The sequence below is a fragment of the Rutilus rutilus genome (assembly GCF_951802725.1).
Source record: "Rutilus rutilus genome assembly, chromosome: 8".
In the NCBI taxonomy this organism is placed as follows: Eukaryota; Metazoa; Chordata; class Actinopteri; order Cypriniformes; family Leuciscidae; genus Rutilus; species Rutilus rutilus.
Window position 1 is genome coordinate 30778473 of NC_140222.1, and position 17312 is coordinate 30795784.

Below are 17312 nucleotides of genomic sequence, written 5' to 3' on the forward strand. Positions count from 1 at the left end.
TGCAAGTAAAGCTCATCGCCACAGTGCTAGTGCGTAGCTATGCTGTTGCTAGGTTATTCTGGGTGGTTGCTAGGACATCTTCTTGGCCCAAATCAAGAGAGACGATGTGCCGATGAAACAAGACATATCAAAACGTATCAAAGTTGAGCATTTACTTTAATATGAGCGACAGTGATGCTTGCAAACACTGCAAATAAAACTCGATTAGTAAACCTGCGAACCTTACCTAATGCAAAGAAAATATATTTCCTTATATATGAATGATCAATAAACAATTTAACGACATATTTAAAAATGTTCAGAATAATATATTGTGCTAATATATCACCATATATTGAAAAATACATAAGGAATTGCTGCTTTTCATATTGAAAAATATGTGACAATATATTTACTAATATACCATAATGTTTGTAATTTTATATTCAATTTTATATCAAAATTTACTTCATAATATAGATATGGTACTGCATGTGTATAAATATATGGCAGATATATTTACTCATGCAGTATAAACACATATAGGTGAGAAATATATAATGTTATACATTTATTGTATTTTATAATTATTTACCAGAGGTGGAAAGAGTACTGAAAATTTGTACTCATGTACAAGTACCGTTACATTGCTGAAATAATACTCAATTACAAGTAAAAGTACTGGTGTCAAAAAAGTAATTAAGTAAAAGTACAAATTACTCTTCTCAAAAACTACTCAGAGTACTAGTTACTAATTACTTTTTAGCTGGCGATAGTTAATGCATTACCAATAAAAATATACAACCAAATCATAGATTTATGTAGAAAATAGCTACTTTTAACACATTTTTAGCTTATTGTTGAAGGACATTAATTATTGGATACTGGAATTTCTAACTTCAATATGACACCTTGAAATATGTCAATATTCAGTAGGCCTATAATTTTTAATACCATCGGGAAAACTACTACATACTAAATATTTTAATATCTACATTTTTGTCCATCCATTTTGTCAAGGCAATCATTATTTTCAAGCACTGAAAAGCACAACACTCATTGTAACAGTAATCTATTTGAATGGAAAAGTTTAATTCAAGTCTTCTGAAGAGACACATCCACTTTATAAGGTGAGATTTTAATTTAGGCTTTTGTTTACATATTTAAACATTGATCAATAACCATTACAATAATCTAATATTTACTCACTCAGTGTATTTGTCTTTACAATAGGGTACGTTAACGTGAACTGTTGCAATAGCTCACACACAGCACAAGGAAGCTTGATTTCAATTCAAACTGAATTTAATTTGCAAAAAGACTAGATTTTTCATAACTTTTGACAGCGTTTAATTCAAGAGCATGGAAAGATTGGAGCTGGACGTCATTTGAGTCTGCAGTGAGAACCACTTGGAGAGATTCGCGATTAGGCCTACACATGATATGACACAGTCCGAGAGCGCACACTCAATATCCGAGTCCAGTTCATTCGTAGCCTACATTTGAGAGCTCGCGTCCAGTTTTCTGCGATTACATGAATGTGCCCTCGCGTTATAATATTGTTCGTGACATTTGCCATTAAAATATGCCATAGAAACTTGCAGGTATTAATAAAATTATGCGTAAGTAATAGGCCTACCTGCAATCCCGCGCTGTAATTCGTTACTTCCACCTCTGTTATTTACATTATAAATGTTTCATAATTTTAATCTAATAAAAAAAAAAAACACTTTAAATACAAAAAAGTATTTAGCAAAGACACCATCACTGTGCAGAGGAGTGCACAGCCATTAATTTTTAAATATAGTAACATATAGAGCCCTATTTTAACGATCTAACGCATAGTCTAAAGCGCAGGCCGCAAGTGCACTTAGTGCGTGTCCAAATCCAAACCACAGGCTCTACTCTTCAGCACAATAACCCCAAAACACATAACAGAAAACCTTTTAAATTCCAAAATAACAGAACATTAAACACTAGCAGCTCTCCCTCTACATTAATATTGATCAAAACACACAAAATAATACTTAATTGTAAAATGTACTCTTCTTTAACAGTCAGTAGCAAAGCATGCTGGGAACTAGAAATCTGCTGCAACTCATTTCGTGAATGTGTGTATATATGCGTGTACATACATTCACATATGGGAACATGTATGTGCAATATATGTACACAATAAAGGATACAACTTCATGAATATTACATGTAATGCTATTTTTGCCTTCATTTCTAAATATTTCATATGTATCAATATATAGCCTTACATGGTCAATGCATATATTGCAGTATATTGAAAAAAATAAGCTCTACTTTCCCATATATGGAAATGTATTGTAATATATCGCATTCAATTTTGCAGTATATTCCCATATATTTATGTTTGTAAGGGTTACCTCCTCCTACACATTTAGGAAATGGCTTGTCCCATTCTCCAGTTGACAAGCAGGTGATTTCACTCTGTCCTTGTAATTCCGATCCCTTCCCAACACATGAAAGAGTTATTGTGTGTCCAGGTCTGGTTGAAACCTCAGGCCCCGGGCGTCCGTCTGATCTCATGTTTACAGTCAGGTTTGCGACACACATTACCCCTAAAGAACATAAAGATCTGATAAATCAAGCATCCTCCATGTGAACAACAGATCTATCATTGATCTATCTTTGTCCAATCCAAGGCTTTCACATTCTGTGTCCTTATAACACTTTAGTATGAATATTTATTATTGCAACTTTCTCTTGCTCTCTTTCTCCCTCCCATCCCACAAAACCAATAAAACAGTTTGAGACCTATCTGCAGTTTCAATGTGCTTTTATTAAGTGTAATATTGTATTGTGATTGCATCTACATCTGCACCAGCTGGGTGGTCAAGTGTGATCGGGTCAGTTTCATCGGGGAGAAGCTGGTTTTGTGGTGGTTCTCGCTCCTTTCTAATTGTGGCTATATTGTGCAGAATGGCACATGCAGCCACTATCCGTGATGCCCGCTCTGGTGATACTCTTAAGCGCCGAAGACAGTTGAAACGTGCCCTTAGGATGCCAAAGGTCATCTCTATCTTCACTCTGGTTTTACTGAGGGCCACATTGAAGTGGTTCTGTGGCCCTGTCTGAGGGTCATTATAGGGGGTTATTGTGTAGGTTTTGCTGTCCCAATTCAAATTAACAGTGTTTTGTACTGTATGAAATTTAACTTGCTTTCCTCAAAGTGCTGACACAACACAGACTCATGGAAACTTTGTGAGACATGCACTGGAGCCAGGCCATTTGGCATCCAAACTTGTGATCATACGTTCATGATCACAAGTCATCTGCAGATTGAATGTTTAGTAGATCATTGTTATATCTATTAATTAATTAAAAGATTAATCTCACATGTATGCCTACCTGAACATTAAGGATGTGAAAGGACTTCCTATTAACATAATCTGCCTCATGTTCCCCAAGAGCAGTGGAGATTGCAACATGTATACGCAGTCTATTGCTCCAATGACTCTAGGGAATTCTGGCATAAGATTAACATACACTGTAAAAAATTTGTAACACTCCCAAATCAAAAATTTAAATTGACCGATAACATCTACATTTTTCAATTGGCCCAAGTGAAATTCTGTAAATTCTAAAATTAAATGTACAGATTTTCACTTGGGCCAATTGAAAAATTTAGATGTTATCGCTCAATTGAAATTTTTGATTTGGGAGTGTTACAAATGTTTTACAGTGTAATCGTAATAAAAAAAAAATAAATAAAAAAAACATGTAGGCTACTGTATTGCATAGTACATTTGTGAAATAAACTTTTTGAAAGAAAAAAAATCATGTGATGTAACCCTATAAATATATCTTACCGGCAATTTTATAAAAGCCCTCTTTCATGGACATGGTCGATAAATGTCAGGGGAACACTATTAATTAAACTATTAATGTACTCCTGCAGAGGACCACCTTGCGAATGGTTCGACAAACCGTGTTTTCCCCTAGGTTTTGTGCATCACCGACCGTGCAAGTATGTACCACTTGCAAAAAAACGCAATACCATTTGCGGGCCAGACTGTGTACAGTTGAGACATGTGTACAGTTAAGACACCTTAAATAACTTACAAAAAAAAAAGGTATGACATTCACTTGCATGCACTCTCCACAATGAATAGCTTATTATCCTTATGTGACTGTTAAGCGTAACTGGTATCACCACAAACGTTATTCTGTGCCCTAAAAACTGGCATATTTCATGGTATTGTGTCATGCAAGGTAATTGCAAAATCTAGAGAAATGTGCGAGGTGGCCAGCGGGGGATAGCTGAGACACATATCTCCCCCGATAGAGTTCTATTAGGAAACACACTGCTTAGTTGTTCAGAGTTATGATAACAGGCTAAACGTCATAATTAGCCAGCATAGGACACAAATGAAAATAAAATTTGATATTTGTGATATTTAAACTGTGTATTATTAATAAATATAGTTTCATATCTTGTTCCTGCTTTATACATTTTTTTTTAACCAGTGCTAATTTAAATAAAATGAATGAATATAAATGGATGAATAAACAAAAATGTTGCCCAATTGTTATTTTCTTTATTTGTCTTTATTTTTTATATTTACAATGAATAGTTAGTTACCTTTACATCAATAAATATGGATGTCTCAACTGTACCATGCACTGTCTCAACTGTACCACATATGGGTACAATTGAGACAAAGTTGAGACAAAAAGCACCTTATTGTTATGAGCTAATTATGGAAAATATAAACTACTTGTGGGTATTGATTGATAATATCTTAGTCTACAAGCTAATGAAATGTCATGTGGCATGTCGTGGAAATTCACTTCTTTTCAGTAGGCCTATCTATTTTTGTGTGAAAAATCAAAACGCAAAAAGTGTCTCAACTGTACTCAGTCTACCCTACAGTAAGTGCATGGTTTCGACGTGTCAAATTCTGTATGTGCGGCTCAAGAAGTTTCAAAGATAAGATCTTCCAAAGCAACAGAGTGCGGCGCGGGACTAGATTTGATGGCCGCGTGTGTGCGTAAGAAACTCGTGTGTGTGCGGATTGCGGGAGAATAAAAAGATTCGCGGGACTCCCGCAAATCACAGACATATGTGTTGATTTCTTGATGGCCAATGGGATGTAGGCTATTTAAGGTAGAATCCACTCACTGCTCAAAACTGAGTTTTTGTTCAGATCTGAATTCTGCATGCTGGCAGATCCTCTGATTATAACAAACGAAGTGTATAGGTGAATATGGATTATTTAAATTTTAATAATGAAAATGTGTTTGAAATGTTTTGAATTGAAATATTCACAGCTTAAATATTCAACTATGCTGAATTTCAGCCCATAAAAATGCAAGCCCTAAAAATACAATGCATTAAAATGCAAGCATGGTTAATGCAATGCATATTTTACAAGTAGTGTAATTCAACAGGCTTTTTTGTTTCAAGAACATTTGGCATTATTTTACTTCCATAAAAGGGCCTATTTTCTTATGTTTATCGTAATATTTTAAACTCATACAATGCTATTTATGAAGTTTTGCAATCTGATTTAGTAATCTGTTTTGAAGGGTTTTCTGTACAATGACACCAGTTTTTTTTAAATTTCCTACATTGTATGTGTGTAGGGTGAATATTTAAACTTGGGTGTGTTAAATTCAGGCGGAATTCCAAAATATGTGAATTAGAGTGGAAGGAATTTACAAGGACAGAGCAAAAATCAACTGCTTGTCAAATGGAGAATGGCACGTCCAATTCCCTAATTGTGTAGGCAGTAAGGTCACATTCCTAATTACTAGTCGAGTTGCATTAGCAGTGCTTGCAAGCATCACAATTGCTCATATTAAAAGTAAATACTTAACTTTGGTATGTAACTTGACTCTCTTGACCAAGAACCAATGTCCTAGCAACCACCCAGAATAACTTAGCAACAGCACGTCTAATTTAGATCTATAGTTATAATACATTATAAAGAAAAATCCAACCCAGATCTCTTCAATACAGAAAGTCATTTTTAAAGCATTTTAGAAAAATGACCACAAATTCTCATATTAATAATGTGTATTACATTGATAAAATGTTCTATTGGTTTAATGCCTTTGTTGGTCTGTCTCTGATACTCCTGCCTGCTTGGGGATTACATTTAATTTGGAGAATCATCCAATCAGAATGAAGTAAAATCAAAATTTTGATAATTTCTATAATAATAATGAGAATAATAATAAGTGATAATAATAAATAAAATCAATTATAATAATCATTAATGATACAAAAATCATACCAGTGCATTGTCGTATGCCTGTCCATTCAGTCTGGGAATTGCAGGTGATTTGTACAGGCTGCTCTGGTTCAAACCCAGGACGACATTTATATTGTATTCTTGAATTGATGTTGTAGTGTGTTCTCTGATCTCCCACAATCTCTGCATATGGGATGTTTGGTGTTGCACACATTTCTACTGTAAAACAAAAATATCATCATTCTAATTTGAATTCATGATATATGCACAAATTGTAAGATTTAATATCAGCCCATACCACGACACAGTGGTTTTGGTGTCCATCCGTCTCGTGTGCATGTGGCCTTTTCTGCTGGTTTAACATATCCAGACATGCAATAGTAATCTTTTTTAACTCCCAATTTCAGATCTCCCCAGAAGTAATATCCAGGTGTATACACATGCTGGTCATGTGGAACTTCACATCTAATTTCTGAAACAAGATTTACATTATTTTAATATCATGTGGTAAGTTCAGCAATAAATGCAGAAGTGTTTCTCTATAATCTTACCCGCACAAACAGGCTCATAATCCCACTGCCCATTCTCTCCACATGTAAATGAGTTGATGGTTTCTTTTGTTTGAAAGATCCAGTATTTTTCAGTGCAGGTGATCTCCACACTTTCTCCAGCTCTGAAAATAGTTTTACCCTCTGGGTTGATCTTTTTTACTCCGAATGTGGTTGACTTAAGCTCACAAGTTACTTCTGTACAAGACATAATTATGTAGAAATAAGGGTAAGAAGAGATGAAGCATAACAAATGTGTGAAACTGGATTTTCATGCTTTGTCTTTTGGGGGAAACAAACGATTCTGACATTTTTATTTATTTTTTTTATCCTAAAATGGGAAAAAATATAGCTTGCCAAAAATAGAGTACAATTTGAATAAGTCCCTAAATAAGTATAAGCACATTTTCTATTTTGAGAACTTTTAGATATATTTGCTAAACTATTATCTGGAAATTAAGCAAGCAATTAGAAAGTAGTTATTAGTAAGTTTTTTTTTTTTTTTTTTGCTGATTTTGTAGTAACCAAATAATAATGCTCAGCAAATGCTGTTGCCTCATGATTTTCCCCAATAATAAAAAACACACACACACACACACACACAAAAAACACGTTGATTAAAACCTAGAAAACAACATCAGCTGGACACTTACAGCATCACAGGAAGAAAGTAAATAATCTCATTCCATTTTCTCAACTTTTACAAATATTGGTGTGTTGACTCCTTTCATCATTTAGAAAGAAATCTAACTAAGATCAAGCAAATATTTTTTTTTGAATGCTTTGGAAATATTACATTTTAGTTTATTAACTACATACTTGCTGTATTTTAATATTCAGTTCTGAATTTAAGGTTAATGGCTATCTAATTTAAGAATGTTTCAGTGTGACACTACAGAGTTTCTTTGCATAATGAAAGCTATATGGATAGAATGATTTTAGTGTTATTTCACATATTAATTGTTTATTATGTAATATTGGTGCATTACCATCACATTCTGGGTTCAGAGTCCAGCCAAATTTAGCACATCTGGGGATTCCCTCTCTAGGCTTGAACCCTGGTGAACATCTGTATTTTAATATGGCATCTTTCTGGTATTCTTGCATTTTCTCAACAATATCACCATTTGGTATATCTGGTGCTGTGCATGTTATCTCTGTGTGAAAAGCAAGGGAAAGAGGAATAGTTAAATATGTGTTTTGAATAAAGCTCAGAAATCTGTGATCACTGGGTGAAGATACAAACAAACAAATAAACAGTGTAATGAACCTTTGCACCCTGGAACGGGGTGACTCCATTCGCCCGTCTCTGTGCAGTGAATGTCTCTACTTCCGTCTATCTTTTTGTCATTAGATACACACTCAAAGTGAATAACATCACCATAACTTCCTCTGTAATCTCCCAATCATTTTCCAATCATAGTAACAACAAGCTACAACCCAATTTTCCTCAAAATGAGTTTATAATATAAATTGGTCTCTATGAGCCGGGGGCAGAGAGAAGAGTCTGAAGGGACCGTCTGCCTGAGCTCACAACAGGTTTAGCAAAAGAACGCAAACATCTTTGCTAGACAACACAGAAGTTTTGCGAAGGAACGCAAACGATTTGAATTTTTTTTTCTTTCCCATCCAAAATTGTTTCCACCACCATGTCCATTTAGAGGCTCCAAACATTTCATACAATATAAAGAGAATAAAAAGCATAAAGCACATTTACCCTTTCTCGCAAGTATACAACACTGTTGCTCCAAAAACAAACCCTGACCCTGTTATAAGTTTAAAATCACCATTTGCTGTTAAAAGTTAAATGTTTTGGGAAGTGCATATAATTTAACATTTATTTTCAAGTCAATAAAATCTAAATGAAAAAGACATTAAAGAAAAACAACCAAAAGACGAAGCCGAGGAGTTTCAGTATCTTTGTTGGTCTGTCACTGATACTCTTGTCTGCTTGGGGATCAACAAGTTAATCATTTATCAAAGTCAAAGAGAGGTTTTGCTTACACCAGACCACTCTGTGCACAAGCAATATTTACACTGTTCGCTCTTGTTCTTCTTGAATCAAATCATAAAGTATATTGTGGTGAATTAATTTGGAGTTAAAAGTTACTTTTAATTTGGAGAATAATCCAATCAGAATTAAATAAAATCTAAATTTTGATAATTTCTTTAATAATAAAAATAATAATGATAATAATAAATAATAATAAGAAGAAACATTAAACAGCCCTTGGGCCTGTTTCAGAAAGGAGGTTCAACCAACTCTGAGTTAAAACTTGAACTCTGAGTTGACTTACCCTGAGATGGGAAACTCTGAGTTTTCGGTTACAGAACAGCTGAATTGAGTTAGTTCAATCAACTCTGAGTTGACTGACTCTGAGTTAAGCGCGTGCACCACAATTACCACCAGCCATTATCAATGGAGCGCAGATATTATGAGTCACCATGGCAACAGCGCCAGACAAAAAGAGGTCTGCATATTTCTCACCAGCAGAACTGGATGAGCTTCTGCAAGCATATGGAGAGTACGAACACATATTATTATTATTATTTAAATATCGGCTCCAGCAGCGAAGGACAGAGTTAGCTAGGGAGAAAATAGTTGCTCGAGTCAATGCGTAAGTTTACATTTTAATTACTCTTATACAGTGATGGGTGTAATTAATTACCAAGTAATGTAAATACTGTAATTTAATGAAAGGAATTACTCTTAATTCTTCTGTAATTTAAAGTAAAATCTGATGTAATTGCATTAGACTATAGAACAATTCTGTATATTTAACATACATTTTTGTTAAATGATGTTGTTTTCTAAATGTAACCTTCTCCCTTCACACACTTTTCATGCAATTGTATATTGTGTATTTGAAAGCATTAAAAGTGCTGTTTCTTGTCTCTCCTTGTATTGTTCAAGTGGTTGAGGTTGATATGGGATTTAGTAATTAGTAATAAGTAGACCAATACTTTCTAAAGATAGTCATTATTACATTTCTCTAGTCATATAGCACTGATTTCAATTTCACGTTTTCTACCATCTTGCTGATAATGTTTCTTTAGTTATTCGGCAGTCCTGCAGCCTGAACCCCTAACACAGACAACAGAACAACAGAGAATACGGTGAGTTTTTTTGTCTGTAATATTGCTGTCATCATGTGGTGAACTAATTTATACACTATATTATGCTTTTATCTGTTAAAAATATATTGAATCTGTTTTTCTTCCTTATTTTATCGTTGAAGCTTGAATTTGTGGTCATACCTTATTCTATAGATTGTATTGTCCTGTGGTCAGTTCAATTACTTGCTTTACAATGAACTTCTGTATGCTTTGCATTTATTATGAGTAATTAATAATTATAATTATTAAAGAATGTAAATTATGAGATTTGCATTTGTTAAATATATTATTAATATTAATCATAATCACTCTGTTTTTAGGGATGACTGATGTCTTTCTGCAGAAATGCCATCAGTGGGCTTAAGAGTCAACAGTTAGTATGTTAAATTGATTATTTTTGTGTCTTTTGTTTATTATTGTTTGTAGTTTTATGTCAGCTATATTTTTAAATGTTTTAAAAGTCTTTGTATTGTTTATTGTGAATTTCATATGATTAAGTACACTAGCCTACATTAGACATCAAATTCATAATATACTCTGTCTTTAAGGACTATTCGTAACAACATGAACGAAGTAAATAATACTTTCATACAGTCAAATGAGAAACACTTTACAACATGTTACACATTTATTAACGACCACACCTGTTAGGAAATATGGTTGTTAATACAAACACTGACTGTGTGAAAGAAGCAAATTATATATATTTTTTAAAAAGATGACACTTACTTAAAGACTGTATGGGGCCAATTGTGTCACTGGCTTCACTGACTCCCACTTTACCCACTATCCTGTAGCGGATCAAGTACTGCTTTCCAAACTCCAATCCAGTCAGAGCAAAGACTTCATCAGCTGTGTTTATGGTAATCCACTGTTCCTCAGAGCCAGAATCTGCTTTCACCTGCTGGTACTCCACTCTGTACTGCACAGTTTCTCCAGTTGGGGACTTCTGCAGTTTCAGGGATACACTGTCCTCCAGGACCTTCTTCACTTCTGGTGGGGGAGGCTTCGACACGGGCTGGAACTGTGTGTCTGTCAGGTTCCCTGTTTCATACAGATAGATAGAGGAGCCTGGACTGGAGGGATCGGAGATGGCAGAAATAATGAATCGATATCTCTTTTCATCTTTATTAGCCTCTGAAAAACTTCTGAAAAGAGATAAGTTCTTTCTCATTTTTGAGATGATATCAGGATATTTGAACCACTTTCTAATAGATGCTAACGTGCTAGAATGTGGTTTCATTACCACATTTAGCTCTTTAAACTCATCAGATTCCAGAAAATTCTTCAGAGTTGTGAGATCTTGGTCTTCATACTTCAGAGATGTGAAGGTCAAGCACACCACGACATCAATATTAGGATTAAAGAGGATGGTGTTGAGTCGGTTTGAGTCTTCAGTTATGATTCCCTTCAGTATCTCAGTGTGAACACTCAAGAGGTTAAGTTCAGCCTTTGCATGATCTAACCACTGGTTAAGTATGTCAGCATTAAAGGGGGAGCTATAGTGGATCTTCAGGATGTTTTCCAATGAATTTTGCTCCTTCTCTCCTCCTCGTATAGCAGGCAAGACCTTGGCCACTGCTTTCAGGAGCATCGTTTTGTAAATGTTAAGAGAGCCCTTAAATAAACGGAGCCTCTCTTTGATGTCTTTGAAAACATTTACAATTGGTTTTCTAGACAGGTCGTTGCATGTCCTCTCTACTTCTCCCAGCCTCTCGATTATATCTTCAGTGTTGAAAACCAGACTTGAGCTAATTTCTCTCTCCAACTGAGCTGCTTTTGTATCCAGTAGAGAAAGAGGATAGAGCCAGACTTTTATTGGAACTGCATTCTGTGGATTCTCCTTCAGTATAGTGGGGAGCGTCTTGTAGACCTCTAGGGCCTCCATGTAAGTGGTGGGGTTCTGATCAAGGCGGACGTCACCATGAAATGTGCAGGCAGTCTTCTCAGCCACTTTCTTTTGACCATCTGTCATTTTTATAGCTCCTTGTCCCTCAATGGAAAGTAGAGGAATATTCTTGACCATGACATTCAGTTCTCCCTCAATCTCCTGCTTTTCTTCCCCTTCTGAAAATGTCCGATCAAACACCATGAAGGCCTGAGCTCCGTATAGTACACCTGTGACCACATGAGTTGCAGTTTTCTGGTCAAAGACCTGAGGGTAAGTGATCTGACCCAGATGGCTCATAGTGAGCTGTTCGAATCTAGTGGTTTCGCTGTAATACATTGTAACTCTGGACTGTTGGTTTGAAGATTTGGTATTACGCAGGAACTTGGCAGATCCTCCCACCTCCACCAGCCCTCCCAAGAAGCTGGCCTTCAGGGAAGCACTCACATCCAGGAGACTGGACTTACTAGAGAGAGAGTCAGAGCTACTGTACTTCAAATCTGTCCTGGGCTGTGGATGACTGTCCATATCTTCTCTCAGTGATTTCTTATCCCACAGAGTGACACCTGAAATGACAAATTACTTTTAGATGTATGTACGAGGAAGTGATGTACTGTTGAAGTAACATGCAGGTTTTAAAGTGTTGTTACACAAGGATTTGTAAATAGTGACACAATATTTGATGAAGAGGGGAAAATAAAATATATATATATATTTTTTAGGTTTGTAAAGCACCTGGAATGAAGGTATCCTCGCGGCAGTCATACAGCATACCAGGAAACAGAGGTCTTCCTAGAGCTGCCACTTCAGTGGTCTGTGATGCCAGGGCTGCAGTAAATAACAAATAAAAGGTATCATTTATATTTTGAATATTTATCATACAGTATATTAACAAAATTATATCTGATGATAATGAAAACTGTTTAACTCTTTACCCGCCAGCATCTTTTTAAAAAGTTGCCAGCCACTGCCAGTATTTTTGATCATTTTCACAAAATTTTCATGACCCCCAGAATATTTTGTTGTATGAATATAGCACACCCTCTGCTTTAAAAAACAAAAAGGTTTTATTCTAGCTTCATGCATTCCTTTTTAAGTTAAAAAAAGCAACAATTTGAGCAAAAAGCTGAGAAAATCGCATTTTTGTCAAAGACTACGTCTAGATCTAATTCAGAACGATGATCAAAACATAGATTGATAGAGTAGATTGAGTCAACACCCTCAAAGCTTGCACAGTCCTATAGCTTGTCCTGGGTCGACTTTTCATTCGGTAACATTAGGCAGTTTTGATTAATGTGATGAATGTTGATGAATAAATGTTTCTGCTTCTTTTTCACCTGTGTTTTGATCAGGAGATTTTCTACTCTTTCAGAATATGCGTAATAGTGCCCCCTACCGTAAAACAATGAAAACACGAAAAGCCGGAAATTTCCCTCAATGGCGGGGAAAGAGTTAATAATGAAGCAATCCATTTTAGAATAAAGATGCAAGCAGCAATATGGGGGCAAGCAAGCACTGAAGCCATAGCAAGCACATGGCATGGCAAAGAAAATGGTCAAAGGAAATACAGAATTAAACTTTCAACCTTCAGGTCAGTTTAATTATATCATATAAAATGCTTAATTTGCTCACATTTAAAAGACGCTTTTATCCAAAGCAACTTACAATAGAGTCTCTTACATCAATCACCAGAGCGAGCTGTGTTAGCGCCCCTATTCAGGCAGATGCAGCAGTTCCTGCTTTTGGCAGAAACCAAACTGCTCTCCCAGAGGGCAATTTACATTCTGGCTAGAGATTTGGAAACTTTGTGTCTTGTCCCTGAAAGATAACAGCTCATAGATCGGATGAATTTCAGGCATGTCAGAAATTTTGGTCGCTCCTTGTGACTATATCACACAGTTGAAGCAAAGCTACGAACCGATTGCCCTAAACTTTGCCTTAAGGGTGTAAAAGGTCACTAATATATTTGGGTGCGAGACCAAATAGTGCCTTGTAAACAAAAGTCAATCCCGAATTTCCACCCCCCAAAGAAATCCATCCCGAATTTCACCGGGAGCCAGTGTAGAGATACCAAAACTGGGGAAATATGATCCCTTTTTCTTGATCCTGTTAACAGCCTGGCTGCAGTATTTTGGATGAGTTATAGACGGGATAATGCAGTTTGGGGCAGATGACTATACAATGAGTTGCAATAGTCTAACCTAGATTAAATAAATGAGTGGATCACAATTTCCAAGTCAGTATGGGAAAGGAACGTTTTTTATTTTAGCAATTGATCTCAGGTGGTAAAAACTACTCTTTACAACAGCACTGATCTGCTTATTGAAAAGTAGAGATGAGTCAAAAATCACTCCAAGGTTCCTCATATGATCTTGAACATTCAACGATAACGGGCCTAACTGGACAGCAAGGCCAGGTAAACGGGACAAGGAGGAACCTAAGATCAAGACTTCAGTTTTGCTCTCATTTATTTGTAAACAATTATTAGCCAGCCAATGTTTGATATCTTTAAAACAATTTAAGTCTTTCTCAGATGAGCAATTTTTGTCTATACTCACTGGGAAATCAAATTGGGAATCATCAGCATAAAAATTATAAGATATGCTATACTTCTGAAAGATAAAGCTCAGGGGAAGCATATAAAATGAAAACAAGCAGCATTTATTGGGGTTCAAGCGGTTTAAGGCCTTTAAGCACATGCATAAAAATATATTATTTTTTATTTGGCAAGCATGTAAACACTTAGAAACCAAAAGTAATTCATAAAAGATCATATAAGAGATTCAGTCAAGAATCATTTTGTACAGATGTAAATAATGTATGTTGGATTGATGTTTATAAGGAGGTTCATCCTGATAATGCACTGTCAGCATTTGAAAGATTATTATACCCTTTGTTGGACAAACATGCACCTATGAAAAAATGTACAGTGTTAATGAGTACCACACAGAGAGATGTGGCAAAGGGTACAGCAAAAAGAACTGGGAACAAGGAGGATTGGGATGTCTATTGCAAATTAAGAAATCAGGTAACTAAAATTAATAGTTTTTAATCTAAAAACGAAAAATGTTTTACAAAATGAAAATAAGTGAATGTATGATTGTAAAAACATGTGGAGTACACTCAATGAATTAATGGATAAGAAATCAAGTCAAATTCCTTCTTTTATTGATACAGGTGACTCATTTTTAACTATTTTTAAACCATATGAAATTGGAAATTATTTTAATGATTTTTTCATAAATAAAGTTGATAAATAAAGAGAAGAAATGTTGGTTTGACTAGTTTGCCACATCTTTAATATCAGTATTGAAAAGGGGATTTTTCCTTTAGCTTGGAAAGATGCAAAGGTTATCTACAGAAAAATGGAGCACTGGGTTTTAATGGTCATAATAGTCGACCAATAAGTTTGCTACTAGTTCTTAGAAAAGTATTGAAAAGTGTGAGCAAATTCAATTATTCTTTAAGAAGAAGAATTTGCTCTCTAATTTTCAGCATTTGAGAGAACACAGATTGATGACAATAACTTAGCAGGAGCAGTATTGTTAGATTTTAGCTCAGCTTTTGATGTACTGGATCATAAATTATTGCTGGATAAACTGAAATGTTACAAATGTATTCTAATACTGTACATTGGTTTAAAAGTTAACTGTCTAATGGGACAATGTGTATTTTATAATGGAAGTTATTCAGATGTGAAAGAGTTGCAATGTGGTGTCCCTCAAGGAAGTTGTTTAAGACCAATGATTTTCCCTTTTGTTTTAAAGTGTGCATGGACAGTCATGTATGCAGATGATAAAACATTAAATTTACCTGCAACATCAATTAAGCAGTTGTCTACTGCTTTGGATGAGGAAATACAATTGGTCATAAAATAGGTACAGAATAATAAGTTGGTTCTAAACTTGATATTTTTTCACTTGTTTGCATCAAATTGCATCAAAAGGTGATTGCATCAAAGGTTGATTGCATCAAAAGTTAAATTTGTCTGTAAAAAGTGTGCCTATTGAACAGATAGAGGAAATAAGACTTCTTGGAGTTATATTAGACAGTAGGCTGAAGTGGTCAAAACAGATTTTTTACCACAACACTGTATTTCTAAAATTGTGCAAACAATGGTTCTTGCTTAGATTATTGCCCAGTGGTGTGGTCGAGTCGAGTGCATCAAGTAAAGACAAAAAAATGTAACTAATTGAAAAATTACAATTAGTCTAGAACAGAGCAACACGACTCAGTTTAAACTGTAATACAAAGGCTAATATAATAAGAATGCACTGTTGAAGGATTGTCTCTCTGCTTTGTTTTATAATAAATATTTATGTGTCTAGTTCCTAATGTCCTGTACTCTCAACTTTTGTACAATAGTACTTGTCATAATTTTAACACCAGACATGCATAAAAAAGTTGTTTTTTATTTCCTGTTTCGAAAACCACTGCTAAACAACGGACTGTAATGTATGGAGGAATGAAAATATGGAATGATTCACCATTGATATTACATATTTTTTAACAATATATAGTAAATTGTTGATTTTGATATTTGGAATGAATTTTGGGTTAGTATGTTTCATTGACTTGACTTTTTATTGCATTACTTGTTGGGACCCCAGGAAGTGTAGCCACTGCCTAGGCAGTGGCAAATGGGGATCCAAATAAACAAATGAACTTAGATCATAGATGGAAAAGACCATTTACAGCCAATACAGGCAATTTAATTGTAACGGTCACCAGCTGGAGTGCCCTTGAGAGCCACCAGAGGGCACTCCACATCACATTGTCATTTCCTCACAAACTACATTTCCCATAACTCACTGCCCGGACTCATCCCTGATTGCATCCACCTGTGTCTCATTACCTTGCTAGTCTCAGCCTATTTAAACCATGTACACTCATTCATTCCCTGCGAAGTCATGTATGTCTCACTGCATTTCTGAGCGTGTTTGTATCCTGTTTCTCCCGTCTCATGGTTTTTCTTGATTCTCTGCCTGTCCCCTCGGATTTCTCTCTTTGCCTCAGCCCTTATCTGTTATTGTTTGTTTGTGTGACCCTTGCCTTGATTTGGAATACGATGGTGGATAACCCTTTAAATAAATACCGCATTTGGACCTTCAACCTTCGTGTCTCAGAGCAGTTTGTGACATTATTACTAAGGAAAAATATGTTTTATAAAGGTTTTTTTTGACAGTTATAGCACCATGTCTTGCCTGATCTCCACCACTTTTATTAGGTGTCCTCAAAGTGTGCCCATACATGTGTGTCAAATTTGTTGTAAATATCTCATTTCGTTTTGAAGTTTAGACACTTATATTTATGAGAGCATAAAATGATCCATGGGCGACATTGATTGGATTTTTATTTCAGTTCCTATCGTAATTTTGAAGTTTGGGGCGTTATTGTTTAGCTATTGATCTATGTTTTCAAATTTCCTGTGGTGGCTTTGTCTCGATCCGACTAACGGTTTCGAAGATAATCGTACGTTTTTAAGTGCTAAATGACACCGTTACACAAACCATAAGGCAAAGCCTGCCATGTTTGGTAATGTTGTTGTCATGA

At 35.3% G+C, this 17312-nt stretch overlaps 1 protein-coding gene across 1 annotated transcript in view; it reads right to left on the minus strand.

The window, feature by feature from the left end:
- Nucleotides 1-17312, minus strand: part of LOC311296136 (complement factor H-like) — a 341142-nt gene that overhangs the window by 314009 nt on the left and 9821 nt on the right. The window contains exons 2-6 of the mRNA XM_084417796.1: nucleotides 12495-12587; nucleotides 10601-12325; nucleotides 7744-7911; nucleotides 6758-6952; nucleotides 6505-6678 (exon numbers count right to left, since the gene is read on the minus strand). Coding sequence (XP_084273922.1) covers nucleotides 6505-6678; nucleotides 6758-6952; nucleotides 7744-7911; nucleotides 10601-12325; nucleotides 12495-12587 — 2355 coding nt within the window. The remainder of the gene's footprint in view (nucleotides 1-6504; nucleotides 6679-6757; nucleotides 6953-7743; nucleotides 7912-10600; nucleotides 12326-12494; nucleotides 12588-17312) is intronic.